The 23,880-nt window shown below is 41.2% G+C and overlaps 1 protein-coding gene across 2 annotated transcripts in view; it reads left to right on the plus strand.

The window, feature by feature from the left end:
• grin2aa (glutamate receptor, ionotropic, N-methyl D-aspartate 2A, a) overlaps window positions 1–23,674 on the plus strand; it is a 187,504-nt gene extending 163,830 nt beyond the window's left edge. For both annotated transcript variants that reach the window (XM_042504779.2, XM_088090923.1), the window contains 5 exons: window positions 184–344; window positions 5,965–6,054; window positions 9,016–9,113; window positions 15,676–15,914; window positions 17,749–23,674. In XM_042504779.2, the coding sequence (XP_042360713.2) occupies window positions 184–344; window positions 5,965–6,054; window positions 9,016–9,113; window positions 15,676–15,914; window positions 17,749–19,719 (2,559 nt within the window). In that variant the 3' untranslated portion in view covers window positions 19,720–23,674. The remainder of the gene's footprint in view (window positions 1–183; window positions 345–5,964; window positions 6,055–9,015; window positions 9,114–15,675; window positions 15,915–17,748) is intronic.
• The last annotated feature ends 206 nt before the right edge of the window (window positions 23,675–23,880 follow it).

Genomic DNA, 23,880 nt, shown 5'->3' on the forward strand with positions numbered 1-23,880 from the left:
ACTGTGACTGATATTTTATCAATAGGGTATCAGATGGTGTGACCTACACATCTATTGCTTGCAGCGACACACTTTTGGAATCAGTTTGTCTGCTAGTCAGTCTGCTTCTATCTGTATTTCTGTTTGATTTACCCCTCTGTTTTCCTCTCTCTTTGTTTTCTCTCCATCTTTCCTCCACCTCAGTTTCAGAACCCGTACGCATACTCGCCTCCGTTCCGCTTCGGGACGGTTCCAAACGGATCCACAGAGAGGAACATCAGGAAGAACTACCCCGCTATGCACCAGTACATGGTAAAATATCATCAAACTGGAGTCGTGGACGCACTTGTCAGCCTCAAAACGGGGTAAGGAAACGCTTCTGTGAGCATGATTGCGCGTAGGCACACTGATTTACTGAAATACTATTTCACTAATGCAAAATATTCAGCAGTCAACCTCAAAAAACGCTCCTCTTTGTGTGTTTGTGTGTGCCTACATATAGATGTGTGTGTAACTGCGTGTCTGTGAGGGAACTTGCTGTCATGTGCATGCGTGTGCACGCGTGTGTGTGTGTGAGTGTGTGTGTGTGTGTGTGTGTGTGTGTGTGTGTGTGACAGCTCCTCTGAGACTGGGGATGAATGGGCTTCCTCACTGGGAACAGCAGGAGCTATTTTTAGTGCTGGTCTCTACAATGAGACTGGTGGTGCTGGGTTACGGAAGTATATCGATGACAAAAGATTTGAGAGAGCACAAAATACATTCGAGCCCTACTCAGTCTGCAAGTCGACCTTTGAGAGCACTCGGATTTGTAAGAGCAGAATCAGATCGGTGCACAAGGGAGGACGGAGACGTGAGCGTAACCGATGATTGTGTAACTCAGATTGAGCCAGCGATCAAGATTCTCACGCTCGTAATGATCAAAGCCGCTTGCGTTCACTTCTGGCAGACTGAATCCTCAAACTGAGAGCAAAGAGTCACCTGTTCAACTTGTTCAACTTCGACTTTTAAGTGAAGGGTCATCCTTTTAGTCCTTTGTTCTACTTTCAAAATAAAAGCTGGGACAGTAAAGTTTTTAACCACTAGGTGGAAACAAAGAGCAGTATATGGTGTTTGTATTATACATAGACTATATAAATAATAGATGTAACTACCGTGACATCACCATTGGTTTGTGGACTACAATTTGAAGTCTTGAGGTCGACATTTAGGCCGTTGCCATCTTGGGTTTATGGAGCCAATGGTTTATGGTGTCGTCATTTTGATCTCAACCAAACATCTGTGAGGTCTTTTGCATTGTATCTTGATACGTTAGTCACTTTAGTCATCGTGTGACTAAGAAGGGGTCAGCAGTAAGGTTTAAGCAATCAAAACTTTAGTTAGGGATATGAAAATATCATGGTTGACTTTAATCAACGTCAGCTGACTCACATCACTAATGACTGGATAATTATTGAGATACCAAGTAAACAAGCCAAGTTAGCCCTCCAAGCTATTGCTTGCTTACTACACTAACGACGGATCAAAAATTTGCAACATGTTTTGTAGACGTTAGATATCAAACAAAAGCCAGAGACTGTATCGTATCAAGTTGCTGTGAGCTTTAAAGTCACCGCTTCTAATCAGAAGGCAGAAGATAACGTTATCTCAGGGCCTCTCTCCCTGCAGGCAGCTCCGTCTCACTCAGACTCACTCTGGGTCTGCAGCTGCCTGTACCGGAGATCCGTGTGAAAGCTCACTCTGCAGCTAAATCTAGGGACTGAGACCTCCCCATCGATACGCTGCACAGACTGACTAAAAACAACAACAACAAAAAAACAAACACTACTGCTCCTTTTGAACAATCTCAGTTGACTGAGGGGTCTCCAACTGATTATTAAAACCTTGACTTTCAGGGGGCAGCCCTACAAAAACAGTTTGAAGTGCTCAGAAGCTGTTGAAGCAGCTAGAAAAAATTGGGAAAGAAGGATTGCACACTCAAATCTTAATTCCGCTCTTGCAAATCTGTGTTTGTGCTCTCTCAAATGTTGACTTGCAGGCTGAGTAGCACTCAGAGTTTGTTTCGTGCTCTTAGATCGTCTGTCACCTATATACTTCCATATTATGTTTGTGTAAGAGAAGGATGGGGGTTTGTCACCGTGCTTACCAAAGACAGATTGAAAGAGTGGAACAATTTGTGAGCGTTGGATGAGTAGAAAAATGGAGGTAAAGGCATTGGTAAGAAAAGAAGGGAGGAGAGACGGAGGGGTGACTCTCATCACACCATCACATGGGAATAAGAGGAAAAGGGACAAGGGAGGAGGCCAAGGGCAAACTGCCTGATTTGAGGAAATGAAGGAAGTGTGGAGGGCAGCAGGAAAGGGCCAAGAGACCAGAGAGGAAGACAGTGGTAATGGAATGAAAAAGGGAGGGCGATGGAAGAGGGAAGAAGGGGAAATTGAGGGTAAGAGTAGAGAGGGGAATGGCAAGGGGACGGGAAAGGAGGGGGAGATGGTCGGGAACAGAGGGAAGGGAGAGAAACTGGTAAAGGACAAAAGGTTGATGAGGTGATACGACAAGCAGTTCTTTCTGATTGGTTAATGGTTATGGGGTGGGGTCCAATCAGAGTTCCCAGCTGGAAGGATGGGCTGCCTCATGGGGAGAAAAGAGAGGGGGAGGAGAAGAATACACACGCGACGACCACGAGGATGTAATTCATGATCCATGATTTTTATGCAGATGTTCAGCTCATTCTCACTCATCCATAAGTCATAAGTAACCTGGATGTAAACACGTAGAGACAGGTTAAACCACTCCTGCATCTATAATACTCTCAAGCGCTCTCGCTTGTGTTGTATTAACATACAGCGCAAAGGTAAACACGCACAAATATACATACCTCTGTAAACTAACGTGACATACACATGAGCAAAATGCTGTGAAAGAAAAACACTGGTGTGTATCAGCACACACACAGCTGGCTGCAGGTGTGTGCAGCCAGTAATACCCTCATTGATAATTCTATTCTGTGGTATTAGCAGATGAGCAACACTGCGGCGTTCAGCTGTTTGAGGCTCGATGGCTGGATTAGCTGTGATCACACATAATGCTGACAGGCTTTACACGCAAAATCTGTTACAGCCACAAGAACCAAAACTATGCATCGGGGAGTTGAATCGATGTGATTACATGTTGGAACCTAAATTAATCACAGTAAAAGCAAAGTTTAGAATATCATATTGGAAAATGATTTGCATTATCATTTTAATAACATGAAACAGTTTTTGCAGTCATTTGAGGTTTAGGGTATCCAAACTGACAAGGCAGCTGCAAGAGAAACACACCCTCTTCATTCCTTTTTCAATAGGACCTGAATATTCCACTAATAATCAAAAAAATAGCCCGGTTCAGTAAAAAATGCCTCATGTAATCACCTCAATCAGAAATGACTGGCCTGATTCGACGGCCAAAAGGAATTTTCATTTGGGTTGAGAGGTGTAAACTTTTAATAATCAGTGCAACAGAAAAACATTAAGACCTAATAACCATGCAAACACTAAATCTGATCCCCTTTTCTCTCTGTTTGGAACAAATATATTCTCTCTCTGCACAAGTTTGCCCCACATGAGAGTGTAAGTAAACAAGGTGCCACAGTGCATAAAAAAAGCATAAAAATAGAGCGTGTTCATAAAAAAAGAGCCAGGTTAGGATCTCTAGGCTCCCCAACAGAGGTCCAGGCCTCTTTTACTTAACAAAAATTGTGGAAATCTATTGTCTTGAAAAATTTAAGTAAATAGAACTATAAATCAGAATTTATGTCTATATTATTTGTTAAGTTTACTTAAGATTTAGTTATATTTACATAATTTTGTGAAGTTGTTGCAACTTAAAAATAACAACTTTAATTAAATCAATAATTTAAGTTTTAGCAACTTCAGTAAACCAGGTATACTCTGCTATATATCTGTATCGCAAACTAGACTGTCACATTTGTATATTGTTGAATATGTTAAGGGAACACAACTCGCTAATCCTCTAACTTCATCGCTGGCAAAATCCTCTGTCCTGATCAAGTTAAGTCAGACTCACTTGGTTTTCTGAAGTTGCTAACACCAAGAAAGAAGAATGTAAATTCACTTGTAAGTTTTAATTTGCAGCAACTTCACAAAATTCAATAAATACAACATAATTTCAATGAAACTTAGCACTTGGATATAAAGTAAACATAAATTAAGATTTATAGTCATACTTACTTTCCTTTTTCAAGGCAATTGGTTTCAGAGATTATTTTAAGTGGGATCAACTTGTCAGATTTTACAGTGAAGATGAGTAACCCAGATTTAACCCAACACGAAAGGCACCGACAAAAAGTGCAGAATTATCTAGCAAAAAAAGCAAAGCACTCCAGCGACAAGTCACATTTATTCAAAAGCGCAGTGCAGGTGTCATATCTTTGTGATGTATTGTGTGGCATTGTACAAATATGGATACAGAGGAGCAGAGGAGTTCTTTCTGCTGTGGCAACTTCCAGAGTTTACAAAGGTTCAACACAGGAGTCTTGGCATTTCATGAGCTTTCAACCTGAACTGTTTGTATTTCATTTTCTCTCCGGTAGCCACGCCAGCCCAGCCCCTTGAGTTTTTATGACGCAGTGCTGTTGTCAGTCTGAAGACAGCCTTGCATGTTTTAACTGAGACTGAATTCTAGACATAAAATAGTGTTTTCTTTCTGTTTTGGGTGATTTAAGAGTTTGTTAGTTGCCCTGATAAAACTTTTAACTCCACAAAAAGTTTCTGTGTGAGCAAAAGGTTAAACCATGAAAGTATTTGACAATTTGTAGAGCCAGTTCTGCTAAAATGTTTTCTTTGGGGTCCAGGTGCTATTTGGACACTGACAGGTTATGTGCTGCACTGAAGAGTTTCCCTGTAGTGGTGTAAAATAAGATTCAGAGTCACACTAAATGGTCATTTTGCTGTGTTAGAGATTACATTCAAAGGTATAGATGAAAAGTGGCCAGAAAATCTGTGCTGCTACATTTTATTCGGCCCAAATAAAGGTGTGACAGATTGTGATGGCTGAATCCCTCTCCAAGCTGTTAGAGCCACAGTATGTCTGGCTGCCGTCTGCAAACATGCACACTTGTGTCCACGTGCATGCACATGCACCGGTGCGCTGCCACATGTGGGCATTCACACTAAAGTATACACACACACACACACGCTGACACGCGCGCCCGGTTTCCTACATGTTTGCACACACAGCCTGCGTGTGGATGGAGCCAGCGCTGGGTTAAGCTAATTACACAGCTGAACTATCGGCTGTGAGCCTCCGTTAGAGGGCTGGATCTGACATTCAGTAAATGCCAGCCAGTCACTGCACTATTAGCAGGGCTTTCTGTGTGTGCATGTGTGTTTGCGTGCATGTGCATGTGTGTGTGTGTGTGTGAGTGTGAGCGGGCACTGAGAGAGTGAGAGAGCAGCGGTTAGTGATGGCATCAGTTACATTGAAAATGTCAGTCTGAGTCTGAGATCTTTGCGTTTGTACGTTCCACTTCGCAACCTGCTTATTTGTGTGTGTGTGTGTGTGTGTGTGTGTGTCTGTGTCTGTGTCTGTGTCTGTGTGTGTGTGGACGAAGGCAGAAAGAAAAAGAAAGAGAGAGACAGTGTAAATGTTTGTGTCTGTCTAAAGTTTGTTTAGGTCGTCCGCGTGCCTCCAAGGTCCTATCATCAGTGAAGCGTGCTGTATTGAACCGCAGCCACTCCCCGCTGTGTCCTCTGTGTGTTTGGTTCCGCTTGGATTGCCGTCCTATTGGAGATGATTTAACACTTTAGAATTGATCCGCAAACAACACATTCTGAAAAATAAGCCCCTCTCCCGCTTTCGGTCTCCTCCTGTGCTCTTCTCACTCACTCTTTAAAAAAAATGAAACCCCTCATGCATCTTCATCCCCTCCCTCTGTCTGTTTTCTTCTGTCTCTTTCCTCTGTTCTTTTTTTCTGCTCCTTTGCAGTAAACTGGATGCCTTCATCTATGATGCAGCAGTGTTGAACTACATGGCCGGCAGAGATGAGGGATGTAAGCTGGTGACCATTGGCAGCGGGTAACCAAAGCTTTGATTCTTTACAAAGACACTTTTAAGTGCGGATTGCCGTCACGTCATGGTCTGATCCTGCCATTCTTTGGTCCAAACCATTGTGTAAAGTCGTGTAAGGGTTTGTTTATGGTTTCAATGTGTGTAAATACAGGCCACATGTATTCTGAAACTGCTTTATTTGTCTTACAAAAAAGTGAAAAGTGGAGCGCCCGGTAGCTCAACTGGTAGAGTGGGTGCCCCATTTACAGAGGCTGTGTCCTCTCTGCAGTAGCCGCGGGTTCAACTCCAACCTGCCGCTCTTTGCTGCATGTCATCCCCTCTCTCTCCCTCCTTCACGCTTAAGCTGTCCTATAAAATAAAGGCAAAAGCCAAAAAAAAAAAATCTTTACAACGGTTCAACATTTTGGTTAATATGCTCAATTGCTTCCTTGCCGGGGGTTAGATGAGAAGATTGACCGCCCTCATGTCTGTACAGTAAGTATGACGCTACTGCCAGCAGCTGGCTAACTTAGCTTAGCACATAGACAGAAAACATGGGGAAACAGCTAACCTGCCTCTGTTCAAAGGTAACAAAAGTTATTCACCAGCTCACTAATTTACATGTTGTGAATTATTTCCAAAACCAGCAGAGATCTTCAGGACGGCACTGATCCTAAGACCACTGTCTTCAGTCACAGTGCAGATATGTGATGCCACCACATATTTTAGAAAAAAACATCAATATTCAACCATTTTAAAACCATTAAAACCATTTGAAACCTAGAGTGACATCAAGTTTCTTGAGCTGCTTTTAGACGTATTTTACAAGTGTTTAAGCCTTTGAACCCTGAGCAAATTATTTTGAAAATATGGGAGAAAAGGCAATAAGTAACTTGGTGAGAAATCTTCCACAGATAACAAGAAATTAGTGGAATGAGATAAGAAATAAAAAAAAAAGCCAGGTAAAACTATAATAAAAAAAGAAAAAAGCTCAGGAAAAGCTATATTTAAGATGATTGAAATTCCGTGCTTTAAATTATTTTACAGAATTATAATATTTTTAAGCACATTCTTTTCCCAAGTGTCTAGTGTTCAGTTTCCTTATTTAGCTTTGTATTTCAATTTTTAAAATATTTTTTCAACAATTTTTCTAATTCAAAGTAATTTACTTTTGTAATGTACTTTTAATTCATTTCTTGCTAATTTCTTCTTTCATTGCACATTGCCTTCCTTTTAACCATGTTTTGAAAGAAATCAATCCTGCACAGGTTTCAAAGGGTTAAAGTTTAGTTAGGCAGGTTTTTTAGGCAGAATTGGATAAAAATGCTGTATTAACCTTTGAGCATATTGTAATTTCAGTGGACTGTAAGAAAACAAGGCCTCTGTTCTCCTCTTGACTGTCTTTTCAGGCTTTAGGAAATGTTGCCTTTGTTGAGAGGTTTAGGCCAATCACAGGTCACTTCAGAGAAAGGGGGTTCCTGTTGGCTGATCTACAAATACATATTTGCATGCACGTTCTTTCAGTGGAAGTCTGATTCAATGGCGGAGAGTCCTGCAGAGAAAGTTGCTATTCCAGCGTTGGCAACAACTGCCTCCACTGCAAAGCAACCCAAAAAAGCAAGACAGACTTATCATCAGAGAGTCCTTCAATACACAAAATAAAACGTGTTAATATCAACAAAGCATTCAGAGATGTTCTCCGCCGTGGCTTCCCTTTTAAGTGTGTGTAGCTAACTTTGGCGAGGGCCTCAACTTTCAGTGTGTTCTCCACCTCACTACCTCCTGCTTCAGACCACCTTGACTAGATTTGAAGAAAATTTTATGCAAAAAATTAAATTGCAAAATATTTTCACTATTGTATTAATCCCTGGTGAGATTGCATCTTGAATTTGCAAGTTCAGTCTGGTGTCCTTATGAATTAAAATATATGGGCTAGAAAAAATTGAGAAAGTTCGGAGGAGAGCTACTAAATTAATTCTAGGTCTCAAAGAGATGTCATATGAGGAGAGGTTAAGAAAATTACATTTTCTGTAGGATACAGGAGACGCAGAGATGACGTGACTGAGTTATAGAAGCTTGTCCACATGAATATATGACATTTCAGCTGAGCCTGTTATCCAATTTTGGAATAATAGATATGATTTAGGAGAAAAATATTTAAAATCACTTCCACTAAGGTGTGTCTATGAAAAGAGAAAAAATGTCTTTTTGTGACCATTTTTGTAATTATTATATGTATATTGTGATATTGTTGTGTTGTATGGTTTGTTTGTTGTAGTTGGTGAGTGTGATCTAAAGGATTTATGTCCTGTACCAGAATTTTTTTCATTGAATGTCATAAGGCAGCAGTCATATATTAGACACTTGGATATTATTATTATTATTATTATTATTATTATGTTCATATTAATCATAGTCATATAAAAAAGAAAGATGATTTAAAAGATAGGTGCCCTTTTTTTTAAAGTTTATCTAAAGACAACGCTTCCATGCCCAAATGTACATCGTAAGTATCATTGGTCATTGTCAGTTGTTCCTCTCCATACTGGCTGCAAAGAGGTCCATTTTTAAAGCAATTAAACACTAAAATTGCTTTAGAAAGGCTCTCTTCAAGGCCAGCATGGAGCAGAGGGATGATTAAAGCGGCCAACAGTGTTTTAATGTACACATGGGCATGTCGGTATTGTTATAAGATAGACTTGGAAAAAAAGCAAACGTTTGAGGGCAGACACAAGGGCTGCTTGTGTTTGCCCCCCCCCCAAAAAAAGTTTAAGTCACTTTGATTGTTTATCCGTTGCTTAAATTTCCTCTCCGTGACATTTATAAGCATCATCATGCATGAGGTATCTCCTTAAAGATATTTTTAATCATAGTGACACCATCTGGAGGAGGAAAGGTGAGAATATTTGTTTAAAGGTTAAAATATGTGTTTCTGGCTGTGTGTGCGTGCGTGTGTGTGTGTGTATGTGTGCATCTGAATGTGTTCAGGTACATCTTTGCCACCACTGGTTACGGCATCGCTCTACAGAAAGGCTCGTACTGGAAACGACAGGTGGATCTGGCCATCCTGGCAATCATCGGTGATGGTGAGAAACACACTTGCGCTGCATTCTCATACACAGATTCGGGGTGTATGAGACTATCTGCGAAGGCAAAAGGTTACATTGTTCCTTGCCAGCATTGTAATTCATGCACATGTACACACACACACACACACACACACACACACACACACACACACACACTCATCTCTACTGCCTTGTCTGCTGACAGCACAAAGGGAAAGCAGCGAAGTATAAATAGTCCTTTGATGTTATTCTGGACACAAAGGGCTGCTCTAAACAGAGGGCAGAGTGTGTAAGTTATTCTAATATATTCCTCTGCAGCACCAGATCTGCGTGTGTGTGTGTGTGTGTGTGTGTGTGCGCGCGTGCGTGCATTACTCCATCCAAATCGCCACACTCCTTTATTACAGTAGCTTCAGAAGTTCTTACATAAACAATTTCCCAACAGCAAAACAGAGAGAATGCAAGACAGCTCGAGCTTTTAGTGACAGATTCATTTACATTTTACATCGAAAGCGTTTTGCTGATGCGGGTGTTCACACAGCCACTCACATTAAGTGCACTGAAGTTGATTAAATGAACATTGGTGTCACAATAATCCTCTCCAACCAAATCTTATCAGAGCTGCAGAGCATACAGGCAACACTCCATCATATTTCATGGCTGGGTAATTTTGGAAAAACATCCTGTGTAGTGTTTTTGTTTTGCTTAGTTGTCTTCTCCCTATAAATAGTGCCATCCAATCTTTTACACTTGTAGTTTTTTGGCAGCGTCTTTAATTGCAGATATACACTGGTGGGGAAATTCACAAAAAAAAAATAGATTGCAGCCACTGATAGCACCATGAATTCTGCATGCCTTGCAATCACTTTGTGCCTCGTCTCAAAGTCCGATTCATCCATAATATCCAGCATTTAAGTTTTTGCAGCTGAGTGCAATTTGCCCCTTTTTGAGTCTCATTGCAATTATCCACGTGGAAAAGTGTAATTATTGCCTTTGCATCAAATACACAATAGGCAGAACAATAGCAGATAGAAAAAGAACACTGATATTTTCAGGCTGCGAGCTACAGGTCCTGACTGACAAGCTGCAGAGGCATTCCTCAAAACTTCAGGCAGAAATTTTACCATGACAGAAAGAAACCATATTTGGGATTTAATATCCCAGTCAGTTCATGCTGCTGAAGTTTTCAGACACACACCATCAGACTGTAAAAGAAGATTTAAAGATGAATGATTTGATGCAGAGGTAAAATATATATATATATATATATATATATATATATATATATATATATATATATATATATCATTCAATGCGTCACACTGTAAAGTCTGAGTGCTGACACCAAACCTGAGGAGCAGAGCTGGGCTTTAAGGGTAATTGATGTAGTGGCCAACCAGTGATATTACAAAATCCTGATTCAACACATGATGGCTTGGGACCAAAAAATACTTTTTTCCAATAGGGGCGACTTGTAGTTTACCTGGTAAAGTGCACCACATATAGATGGAGTCCTTTGCATCAGCTGGGGTTCATTTCCAATGTTTGGCCCTTTGCAGCATGCTATCCCCCGTCTTTTATTTTATGTTTATTATTTTTACCGCTATTTTTTTATATATATATTTATCGATGTACAGCACTTTGGTCAACTCTGTTGTTTTTAAATGTGCTTTATAGATACATTTGGAATCAGATTTTTTTTTTTTTGTTAAAAGAAAAATGGCCCAAAAAATAATCTTAAAAAAAATCTCAATACTTACATTGTAATAAGAGATTTCCATAAATCAGTGGATGCAACTTTGGGGCCCCGCCTCCAGTGCTGTATCCACTTCTCTTTATATATCCATACACTTTATACATTCGTACACGCTGTATCAATGTGCTTCAGTTACCACCAACTCTCTGAGGATGCTAATTACTCCAGTGTTGTTGTAAAGACTGAGGTAAAATTCATTGAGAGAAAAAGAAAGGTATGAAAATGGTGGTAATGGTAATTCTGAGTGCTATATCCTTGTCAACTGGATTTGCTCGAGTTTTTTCAAGATGTTTCAGCTCTGATACAAGAGACCTCTGTAGTTAGAACTGAAGAAGCCACTTGGATAGGAGATGAATCATCTTCAAGAAACTCAGACAAGTCCAGCTGCCTATGCTATAACACTTCAAAAAAAAGAGGAGAAAATGAGAAAGATGGCAAGGGGAAAAGGACTACAAAATAAAGTGTGACAGAGGAGGACAGTGAGCAAACAGATGGATGGAGAAAGTGATGAGAAAGACAGAAAAGCAGTGACGGTGCGCGTGTGTGATGGCCAGAGAGAGGTCAAAGAGAGGACAAGGCGGGGAGCACGGGATCAGAAGAAGACGAGGAAAGACTGTGTGTCAGGTAGAGAGAGAGATGGGGAGTGAGAGGAGGGCAGGTCCTTGATAGATGACAGTGACTTTGTGTCCCGGCAGATGCTACTTGATCAGATAGATACAATGTGGGTGGAGAGCATATGGCTTTTCGGGGACAGAGGGAAGACAGAGAGAAGATGTGTTCAGGGGAGAGCGGAGGAAGGTGAAGAACAAACAGACAGAGACAAAACAGCCTGTCTGGAAACACATGGTCCGGCATCGACATGGCTGAGCCAGCTGCAGGTCACACTCTCTGTAAAAGACCAGTTTGTAGGATTTAACAGAATAAGTTAATGGAATATCATAAAACACTGTAAAATCTGACAAGCTGATCTTACTTAAAATAATCCCAGAAACTCATTCCCTTGAAAAAGTGAAGTAAATATAACTATTAATCTTACTTTATGTTTACTTTATATCTAAAGTGTAAATTTACTTTAAATTTAGCTGTATTTGCTCAATTCTGTGAAGTTGTAACTTTGTATTGATAGTTGAAATTACCTTGTTCTTTCTGAGTGTTAGCAACTTCAGTAAACCAAGTCAGTCTGACTTAACTCGATCATCACAAAGATTTTGACCATGATTAAATTAGGATATGCAAGTACTGTTAACATGTAATACTCTTAAAAGGATTGATTTAATTAAACTTGTCATTTTTTAAAATCATCATCAACTTCACAATAATTAGGTAAGCATAACTAAATTTTAAGTAAACTTAACAATTAGATATAAAGTAAACATAAATTAAGATTTATAGTTATATTTACTTAAATTTTTCGAGGCAGTTTCCTTGCTTCTTTTTAGTAAAATCAACTTGTCAGACTTTACAGTAAATATGTTTTTTTGGGGGGTAGAATCACCTGAAAGATTTGTTGCATTTTTGTTGCCTTAGAATGAGCTGTTTATATCTACATCATCCACATAGTCCACGATGTTGAACTGCCATGTTTCTACAGTAGCCCAGGACAGGACGAACCAAACATTGGCTCTAGAGAGGGCCACTCACATCATCCCCCGTGATAAGCCGGTGGTAGAAAAACACAGATTTTTAATGTGAAACTGCTTTTTTTAGGTGTTTTCACTGGTTTAAATCAGCAGGTTTTCCATTTGTTTTGGAGAGGAGGAGACCTTTGCGGATAATTTGGCCCCTGGTAAAAAACCTCCTAAATGTCTGAATCTTCAGTTATCAGAGGAGAAAGGTGAGCTCGCATTAATAGGTCCTGGGGCTAGCAAACTGTTTGCAACGAGCCTAACAGCATCAGAGAAACACTGATTTGCAATGTGAAACTGTTTTATTCAGTGTTTTTACTGGTTTTAATCGCCTGGTCTGTTTCTTTTGGAGAGGAAGAGACCTCTTGAGGTAATTTGACTCCTGGTAAAAACCTGCAGGAATTCTACCTGGGAGCTCAGCTCGGCACATTGGAGAAGTTTAAGCTGGTTGCAATCTGCAGTCTTTGCTGATAGATGCCACTAAATCCTACACACCAGTACTTAAAGGTTCAATTAAAAACTTTAATTTTGACTTAATATAACGGGCATACTGTTGTCCTATGCAACAACTGTTTGGCAATCATGTGGCAATGTTCCAAATGTGCTTTTATTACTTGTTTAATCATAGTTTCAGATAACAAAAACCAGCTACAGTAGAAATTCATGCATTTTGACAGTGTTGCAAGATTGTAATCTGTTGGTTCTAAATATCATACAGTCGTGGTCTGGAACTTTCTGTGCTCGCCCATTTTTGAGGTAGAGTTATTTCAAAGTGCAGATAAGCTTTCAGAGGAAACTTACATTAACTGAATGTCCTGACCTGGAATGGATTTCGTGTTTGTGGCTCATAATAAGGTAATGGAAAAGACAGAATTGCACAAAAAAGTTTTGTTACTGCACTCACATCTTAAATGGGTTGTCTCAGATGCTTCAAGCAAAAACATTTTTAAAAACCCCAAAAGTGTGGATGAAACTTGTAGAGACTTGTGTTCCTGTGTTCCAACTGACTGCTCACCAGACTATTGCTTGAGCCGTCTGACTGCTGAAAAGAGAACAAAATTTGAATTTCAGCAATACTTCGCCCCCGGAGTCAGAGCAACAGTGCAGACAGTCGCAGCTCCCCAAAGCTTTTCCCTTGAATGCGCTCGATTTAAAAAAAAAAAAGAAAGACAAAGTGACCTGTTGACACCGAAAAATCTCATTTATCTTTGTTCTCTTGTGCTGCCAATCAATCCCAAGCATGTCATTATGTCATATTAGAAAAGATGTGCCGTGGCTAAATCTATTAGTGTATTTGCGAATCTAACAGGACACAAATTCTCTTCAATTGTCCGAAAGGTTTAATGATGCCTTGGTGAGTCTGCACCCTTAAGACATGTAGCTGAGCACCACCATGATATTTGTCTTTCCCCACAAGCAGCCTTAGTTATCCAGCCCTGAATGACACAGATTGGATTAGCCACGCGCCAAATGTCACAGAGGAAGCCACAGAGGGAGGGAGGGGGCTAAAGGGAAGGGAACACAGAGTGAGTGATGAGAAGAGATAAGGTCTTTGTTGCTTTCTACCTTTCTTTCATTAGCACTGAAGAAACAAGCTCTTTACCCCATCTGGCAACGTGGAGGGACCCTGGATGTGGCTGGTGATGCCCAGAGAAATGTATTTTAAACAGCAGCCTCCGAAAAACAACAGTCAAAGAAATATATTAGCATTCAGGCAGGTTGAAACAGATAATCACTCAAATGCTGACAATATTTGCAACAATCCAATATCTTAATATCTCACTATATTGAGATTTATAAGCAAGTACATGCTGAAATACAAATTAGAAACCAATTTGATACTTCACATTAGTTTTTTCTAATACAAATTAGAGCCCCATTTGATACTTCACATCTGTTTTTGTATTAAAACTAATTAGGACTCTCTTTGGAGAAGATATAACCTTGTACCACCAGTTTATCAAATAGGTTTTGAAATAAATGAGAAAAAGGATAAAGTAAGAAATTAAAATGCAAGTAGATGAGATTTCACAGCAACTTGTAATGACTTTATTGAAGTAACAGAAAAAAGGTCTATAATGTAGGCCAATACATAAAAACAGAGAATAGTCTAATAGTCCTCCATGTTGAGAACTGCGTCCAGACAAACACGCTTAATGTTGCATAGAGCTCTTTAAAACTCACAGGTTTAAGGCTTTTTCAAATCCCAAATGAGCCCGTCAGTGAAGGATTTCAGTAGAGCTGGGTGATGTGGTTATATGTTATCACGCCATTAGATTTTCATGTTCAAATATCATATATTATTTCTTAGAAATTTAAAGGCTGATTTTTCCTCCTAAGTGAAAGTTGAAGAAACCATATGGTTAATTGTGGTTTAAACTGTAATTTATTGTTGGAACATGGCAACAATTTCCAAACAGCAGAACATTTCACAAAACTGAAGTAGATTCAAAACAGTTATAAACAAAATAATGTTAATTAATGAAATGATAAACAGATGAAGAAATGTTCATTCTGGTCAGCACCGACAGTTTTAGACATTTTGCACATGTTTCAGTGACAACTGAAGCAGAATAAAAGGACAAAACAAAAAATTAAAACTGTGGTCAGTTCTTCTAAGTTTTACACCCACTGTTTATAATTTCTGCTGTTTTTAAAACAAAACAATGACAAAAGATGGACTTGACGTTGTGAGGTAGTGATGAAAGTCTTTCTGACATTAATGAGACAGAATTTATGTTAAAAGACATGTTAATTTATGGAAATCTTATTCGCCTTCCACATCATATCATTTTATGAAACAGCCGGTTAGTCAGTCACGTTAACTTGCCAACTTGCCATAAGCATTAAACTTTACAGCTACTGTAGCTAATGTTACGTGGTAAATTCATTCATAGTATGATGTTATCCGTGCTCAAATTAATCATACTTAAAATATCTTTAAATGTGGTTGTAACGTTAAAATGTTGCTATACGTAGTAGTTGCCTGCTCCGTTGTCTTTTTCTGGTTAATGGCGGTTGATAACTGGCATTTAAGGTGCATTACCTCCCCTCTGTATGGGCATATGCGTGGTTAAATATGGAGGATTTCTCAAACGATTTTTTATATCTCTATTGAGAAAAATATTGAGATAACTATCTTTATTATTTTATTACCCAGCCCTAGATTTAAGTCAGTCCCTGCTCTTTTGCTTTTCAGGTGAGATGGAGGAACTGGAGGCGCAGTGGCTGACAGGAATTTGCCACAATGAGAAGAACGAGGTGATGTCCAGCCAGCTGGATGTGGACAACATGGCTGGTGTCTTCTACATGCTGGCCACCGCCATGGGGCTCTCCCTCATCACCTTCGTCTCTGAGCATCTCTTCTACTGGAGGCTGAGATACTGCTTCACAGGGGTCTGCACCGGCAAGCCGGGTCTCCTTTTCTCCATCAGTAGGGTAAGAACCACTTTGCATGTGCAGAGATATTCTTTAAGCATTTTTTAGCCTTTTTTCCTTAAATTTTGTCATTTCGTAGTCACAGGCCATTGAGTACACACATGTGGCTGTGTGAATTTTCCAGCCTGGGGTGGTCTGAATGGGTTAACAGTGGTTGTGTTTAAGGCTATAAGGTGCAACAAAGCACTGCGGCTATGTTGAGGTTAATGTGGCATTACTGGGGTCAGACAGGCCTATCTTCGTTCTATTTTCTATCAGTGGAATAAGAGTGCAGAGCAAGCGTGAGCACATACACGAGCAGAGAAAGAGAGCCACTGCTAAACTAACAAACTGAGTGAAACAAGAGAGAGGAGGGAGCGCTGCACAAAGGAGGATGGGATTGGAGACGGGAGGGGGGAATCACGAGGCAGCCCTGAATATCGACAAAAATAGATCCTAATTGCAGCATGTTTTTGGATGAAATCGCGGCAACCCACGCTAAATCAATCTATTCTCTCCCATTCTGCTGAAAGGTCAGCATTCTCCCTTGTTGTGTGTGAGAATAGAAGACATGGACATGCATCCCTAAAAGCACTGCAGTGTCTCTGCACTATTTTTGAGGCGGAGTGTGACTCGAAGTTAACAGAGGAGGGGGTAGCAGGAGGCCAGAACTTTTAAGAGAAGATGAAGTGAGGTTTTTGGAAAAAAGACGTTCTTTTCAAAGCCAAGAGTGATTTAGGGCAAAAGACATCCTTAATGGCCTATCTCGTGTTGATAAGCTCCACTAAATGTGTGCTGAACCAAAAGGCACTTTGAATTTGTTAACGTGATAAATGCTTTTTAAGGATGTATTCGTGAGGTGGGAAATGGTCTGAGTTGGGGGGAAAAAATTGCCTTTGTTCTTTGAACCATAAAATGAGAGCTGTGTGACATTACTGTTAGGCAAATCGGCAGCTCTTTTTTGGCTGTTAGTCCATATAGAGAGACTGGCTTTATTAACCTCGCTCACGGTTGCACTGATGGTAATTTCCTCTGTTTACTGTTGTTTGTTCTTCCTCTCACCCCCAGAGCGCCTCTGAGGGAGGCTCAGGGCGATGAGTTATGAGAGATATTGTCATTGTTGATTCAGGTTATTTTATTTAGATGAATTCCTCTAACTGTGAGACACTGGTGCATTTTTGCAAACATTTGTATTGTTAAATTGATGGAGCTGCAGAAAGACTTGTCTCATTGTGTTGCATCACATTTTCTTCGTGCCCCCTTTAGAAAATATACACTGGAGAGGCTCAAGACTGCATTTAGCTTAGTTGGGTTATTTTTTAAGCAACATTTGTGTGTGTGTTTTAATGTCTTGGTGGGTTTATGATTTATTCTGAACCCTTTCTGCTTAAGAATGGTCTAAATTATTGTGTTGTTTCTTCCCGCAACGTCCTTTGTATCAATCATACATGGTTGTTAAAAAGATTTATATCTCAAACATAACAAATTTCCATCTGTACTGAGGGGCACGGATTGATTTTCTTTATAAATTGAGTATGTTTCAGAGAAAATGAAAGAAAGACTAATCTAATATTGTTTCAAGTTTGTGTTAATGGTGATAAAAGACTCAGTGTACTGTGATTTGCTAAGTCACTACCAATTTAATAAATTCAATAAAACATGGCGCACAAATATGTTTGGCCAGAGTAGATAAGTAATAATTATTCTGTTTGTCTCTCTTCATTTCACTCTCAATCCCTCTTGATTCTCCTTCTCTTCCATTTTATCCTCCTCATTTTCTCCTGTTGCCCTGCTTTATTTTTTATTTGACCTTCCCTCCTCCATTTTACTCGTCCATCCATATGTAATCATGCAGGGAATCTGGAGTTGCATCCATGGAGTCCACATTGACATGAAGAAAAAGTCAGATCTGGACTTTAGCCCCCAAGATAAAATGCTTAAGCTCATCAAGTCAGCCAAACAAATGACCAACATGTCTAATCTGGGCGGCTCCCACATGAACTCACCCAAACGTGAGTTCATGCACTCGGCTGGTCCCATGATCATGGACATGATGGCAGAGAAGGGCAACTTCATCTACGCTGACAACCGAAGCTACGCTCCCAAAGATATGATCTACGGGGACACCGGTGACCTGCAGTCTTATCTTGCTAACCGCCACAAAGACCACCTTAACAACTACATCTTCCAGGGAGGCCAGCATCCTCTGACCCTGAATGATGCCAATCCCAACACAGTGGAGGTGGCAGTGAGTGCTGACTCAGTCCAGACCAATGCTAAGCCACCTCGGACCCTGTGGAAGAAGTCGGTGGACACGCTTCGTTCGGTGCCGCCCGGGCCCCCTCCAATGCCTGACATGCTGATGCCAGACCCGCGAATGTCGATGAAGACGCAGCGCTACCTCCCTGAGGACACAGCCCACTCTGACATCTCTGACTGCTCCAGCAGGGCAGCCTCTTACAAGGACCCAGAAAACAACAAGCACCTGAAGCCCAAGGACAACTTAAAAAAAAGATCGGTGACGTCAAAATACCCAAGGGACTGCAGTGAGGTGGAGCTGTCCTACTTAAAGACTAAGCAGGTCAGTGGCGGAACCAACCAAAGTGGGAGAGGAGGAGGAGGAGGAGGAGAGAAAATTTACACCATTGACTCAGACCGAGAGCTGAGCCTGCACTCAGACCCCGTTCACTACCGCGAGAGTCGCGGTCTTGCCGCAGATGATATGGATTATCCCGAGATTTACTCCGACCACAGTGACAACTACAGGAAGTGTGAGCAGCCCATCATTCATCTGAACTCCTCACCTTTGCATCATACCGACTCAGATCTTCTCCCTGACCCAACTTACTCTAAACATTACAGCCTGAAAGATAAAAACGTTGCCCTGTCCCCACACGAATCCATTGATCGCTACAAACAGACACACTGCCGTTCCTGCTTGTCCAAAGTGACCGCTAGCTACCCACCCGGAGGGCCGTACACCTCCGCTGTGTCTGCTACAGCTTCTGCCACACGCTCACCCTATAATCGGTGTGAAGCATGTCTCCACACAGCCAATCTGTATGACATTAGTGAGGACCAGCTCCTTTCAGACCCCCTGGTGAGTCCCACCATGCACCACCAACAGCAGCAGCAACCAGACGAAATGTTTGGTCTGTATTGGCCACAGACGGATGGGCCGCATGTTCAAAAGAGAAACCGCTTGAGGCTGAGTCGTCAGCACTCCTTTGACAACATCATGCTAGAAAAGCCCAAGGACGTAGACCTGGGCCGACCGGCGCGCAGCGTCAGCCTCAAGGAGAAGGATCGCTTCTTGGACTCCGCATCTGACTCGCACTATGCGAACCTCTTCGGCATGCGTCCCTACTCCGGGAGACTGTTTGGCACCGGGTCCAAATCAATGCTGTTTAACCACAACCTGGAGGAAAGCAAGAGGAGCAAGTCCCTGTACCCGGCCCATGGCTCGGATAACCCTTTCCTCAGCCACTCGCTGAGGGATGACACCAGCAGCAGACTGGTCCATGGGCGTAGCTCCTCTGATATTTACAAACAGCTGGCGGTGGCCTCGCCTGCATCGGTCCTCGGAGCGCCCCCAATCAAAACACGCAACGATGCGAACAATCTCCGCTCTTCCGTTAAATCCACCACTTCGTACTGCTCACGGGATGGGCGGATAGCCAATGACATGTACAATAAAGAGCATGTGATGCCTTACTCAGCCAATAAGACTAGTGCATACCCGGCCCCACGTGGCGTCCTAAACTCAGCCCAGTTCAGCAATAGACGGGTGTATAAAAAAATCCCCAGTCTGGAGTCAGATGTTTAGTTGACATAAGAAATGATGTGTTCTCTCCTCTTTACTCCTCTCTGGGTTTGTATTATAATTTATCAACTATGTTATCCACCAAAGGATGCCATAGCCACACTTTTTCTTCTTCTCTTCGACATTGTAATCCAAAAGAACTCATGCCCACTCGGGGATGACGGTACTACTACTACTACTACTCTCTTTGCAGATGATATCACCATTTTTGTCCATTCTCTGCCATGTACCAGTGATTTGGCTGCATGGCCGGCACGCTGCCATAAGGTGTCCTGGTGTAAAGGGGGAGGGGAATAATTAACCCTGTAGGTTTTTAAAAAGGTTTAGGTATTGGCAAAGTCCCGCTAGTGGGACAGAGAAGGCCTAGAAGATAAGGTAATGGAGGACTCTCACAGGCATTGTTTGGAAGGTTGATTTGTGATTTGTTAAGAAGTGGTGAGGAGGATGGGAGAAATGATATGCGAGGGGGAATCAGAGGGAGAGAGAGGAGATAACCTCTCTTTCAACCCCCCCAACCCCCCCCACCCCTTTTTTCCTTTCCACCTCCACTGTCAAGCTCGCGGCTCGCTAGTTGAGGAGAAGAGGCCTGACAGAGAGACCAGATGGGCACGTTTGATGTCGCAGCCAGACATGGAGGCGTCCCAGGAGGGCAGAGGCGTCACAGTGAGCTAGTCCAACGGTCTGCTGCTTGTTACTCTGACAAATATGGCCACCGAGACACCTGGCAGTGCCAGAGGAGAGAGAGGGAGAAGGAGATGCGCGGCTAAATGGCACAGAGCTAACCTCCAGTAGTTTTTGGCAGTAGATTATTGGTGTACTTGCTCAGAATTTGGTTTTATGTGTTAAGCCCAGGCTAAGGGACATGATAGTGACAAGAAGCTGAGAGTAAAGTAGGTGCTAACAACGAATAATGTTTACAGACTGACGGATAAAAAAGACAAACTGACAAAATGACTGATAGAAAAGGACACACAAGCAGGGAAAACCTGAGGCAACTGATGGGCATTTCATTTATGGCTCTGCACATAGAAAAATAATTGCAAATTATTGCTTTTTTATTCTATTAAACTATAAGATTTATTAGGGATTCTGGCATCCGGATCCCCCTATGTAGGATTTTAGTGTTTGCTTATTTGGTAGCACAATAGCCATTAGTTAAAAAAAAAAAAAAGAAAAACCTCTCTCCCACATTTGCTTTTGAAAAAAGCATAGTTTTCTGAAAAATACCATCAAGAGTAGTAGATTATTTTGCATGTGTTGATTTTTTTCGGTGTCGGAGAAGACAAAAATACACACGAACACACTCTCAGACACACAGTTTACATGTTTTTTGAAAAGGGACTGTGTTTTTGCCAGATTCGGTGGATGGATACTTGTACAATCGAAACCTTTATCCTTGACTTCTGTGCTTAGTAAATCAGTGTCATGCTGTGGCTCCTGCTGCAAAAGAGCGAGAAAATAGCGGAAGGGAAGAGAGAAAAGAGGATGTAAACAAGGGAGAAAAGGATGAAATGACAACTGTGTTCACCGCCACCTTGGATGAGCTGGGGAGGGGGTGGGCGCTGATTTGTCTTCTGACCTCCCTGCCACTGAGAAACAGGGTATTAGTTATTAAAAAAACACTGATGATTCCTTCCTTCTTCCCTCCCTCCTTCTTCCCTTTTCTCGATCAACATGACACATCACTAGACTGCTGGATAGCTATAGAATTTCACTTTATTTCTTTAAGTTTTTATAAAATTGAGCTTTGTGGGTCAGTAGGTACAGCAGTAGCGTTGCTGTATGGTAACCACAACAGTCGAACTGGGGATTGCAATTACTGATCATCAATTTCTGTTGATCCTCGGCCAACCTTGGATCCCTTGTTTACCTTCATAGCATTGTTTGGGTGGGATGAGGTGGGCGGGGCAAGATGGAGAGGGCCGGAGCCGAGGTGGCTCTGCTGTTATGTGCTCATCAATCATGTATCCATGTAAGTGTGGAGTAAGTTGTGTGCGTGCATGTCAGAAGTCAGGTAAGCTTGAAGTCTTAACCAGAATATTTGGTTCCCTGAAACTGATTGTTTATGCATTTGTTTGTTTGTTATTTTTGATAGCAGAAAAAGACTTGCACATTCTTCCACGCGTGCCCCACTTAGAAAAAAAGTTTTTTTTTTTTTTTGTAGCACTACCCTGTACAAATTGTACAGAAAGAAAAAAAATCATGTAACCATCTTAACTGACTGATTTGCTTGATTGATTGGATTCACAAAAGCCAAATTGTATCAAATAAAATACCTCAGGATGATTCTGTGCGTTTTGGGGGGAGCTTCAACCGTAGCAACAGAACAGGATGCGGCGCAAATTTTTTTGTAGAAAAAACAAATTTATAAAGAAAAAAAAAAGGAAAAACAACAATTTCTAACGGCCGCAAAGCAGAATCAAAACTTTTCTCCTTTTGATGTTTACCAGTCCTAGGTCTTCCAGCTCGACTCTTTGCCCGAGCTCATGCAACCCAAGTAAAGAGAGAAGAAGAGGAAGTGGAAGGAGGGATGGCGGTAGGGGGCTTAGATCGTGCTGCTCAGTGAGCTCCACTCCTGTGCGCCCTTAACAGAACGGAGGATGTTACTCCTATATCTGAAAAACTACCCTTAAATGGAATACTCAAACAGGAATCTTTCTCTTTTCTCTCCATGGTTTTTAACGGCAGTCGACTGCATTAGCCACTGTGTTTCAATTGAAGCTCCATCTTTAACCACCACGCTCATATCGCCCTTTTTCTACTCTTGGAATACTGCAGTGAACCTCTCCTTGCTTCCCAATCAGCTTCCCCAATGTTGACTGACGAGCAACATTTGTCTTTTTTTGCATCTTATCTGCATATTTATTATTATTATCATATTTATCGCCACATGCTGCTTGCGTGAGCTGACAAGTGAACAATATGCACATGTAAAAAAAAAATATCAAACGGCACCCTCGCGTTTTTATGAACTCATGATGATTTGTTCGATTTGTTCTACTTTTACAGAACTGTCATGTAAACTGATGCTGTTTTATGTTCAAACACAACACACACGAACATACACACACTCAGACACACCCTTGTGATGACAACCCTGCTCTTTTTAATGACAAAAATGTATTTTAATTACATTTAATGATAAATAATGAGGTGATGGCATGCAACCCCAGATGTAACAATTTTAATGTTTTATGTTTCTTTATTTTTTTTGTTTGTTATTTTTGTTATGATGTTATGATCACTAATGCGTTGTAACCAGGTGTGAGTATATACATATTTGAGAGAAAAAAATTATCTATGTTTAACACGATGAAGATGCTGCTGCTGTTTTGGGGGAGACGGCGAGGACCTGACCCTAGTGCAACTTCCTCATTGGCTGACGGGTCATTATCAGGCCACGTTTTGCGCCTGATGGGGTGGCGGGTCAGGGGTCAGGGCTTGGTTCAGTATGGCGGGACATCCTTGCTCTTCCTCCAATGGCAGGTGAGAATTACTGTATCACCAGCTCTGCTTCTCTCTTCCCTCTCCTTCATGTGTAGTCAGGACTTCAACTGTAAAGAAGATAAAAGAAAAAAAGCAACCCTCTACTTTGAGTCTGCTATCCCTCCAAAGATACGAGACCTCTTTCTTTATGGTTTGCTGTAAGAATAGAGCTTTTTTTTAAAACTAATACTTCCTCAAAGACTTTTAAGGAACTATTTTGAATATATTTAGAAATGACACCTGTATACATCGCTTGTAAATTCATACTGGAATACATCATCATGGAGAATTATAAATGATAAAGAGTAAAAACAATATTTTTTGTGTGAATTTCACAGGAGCTCTTCTGTACAGTGGCACTGTTTCTCTCTCTCTCTCTTTCTCTCTTTCTCTCTCTCTCTCTCTCTCTCTCCCTCCCTCTCTCTCTCTCTCTCTGTAGAGCGACTAGAATAAAACTTCACCATTCACAAGGTTTGCTGTCCTGTCAAAATTCACAATATGCACACCAGGCTCTGTGTCTGCCTCACATTATAAGAAAGTAATCGCTTTTGTCAGTTGATGCTGACGGATTATTTCACAGGTAATGAGAAAAAGTGCTGGCTGATTTTCCATTGACCATTGACATTCCATTTATTTTTTGCAGCTGAAGATATTGTTTTCATCCTCGATACCCCTCAA

The sequence above is a fragment of the Plectropomus leopardus genome, chromosome 18 (genome assembly GCF_026936395.1).
Source record: "Plectropomus leopardus strain MGB_pleo_1.0 chromosome 18, ASM2693639v1, whole genome shotgun sequence".
Classification (NCBI taxonomy): domain Eukaryota; kingdom Metazoa; phylum Chordata; class Actinopteri; order Perciformes; family Serranidae; genus Plectropomus; species Plectropomus leopardus.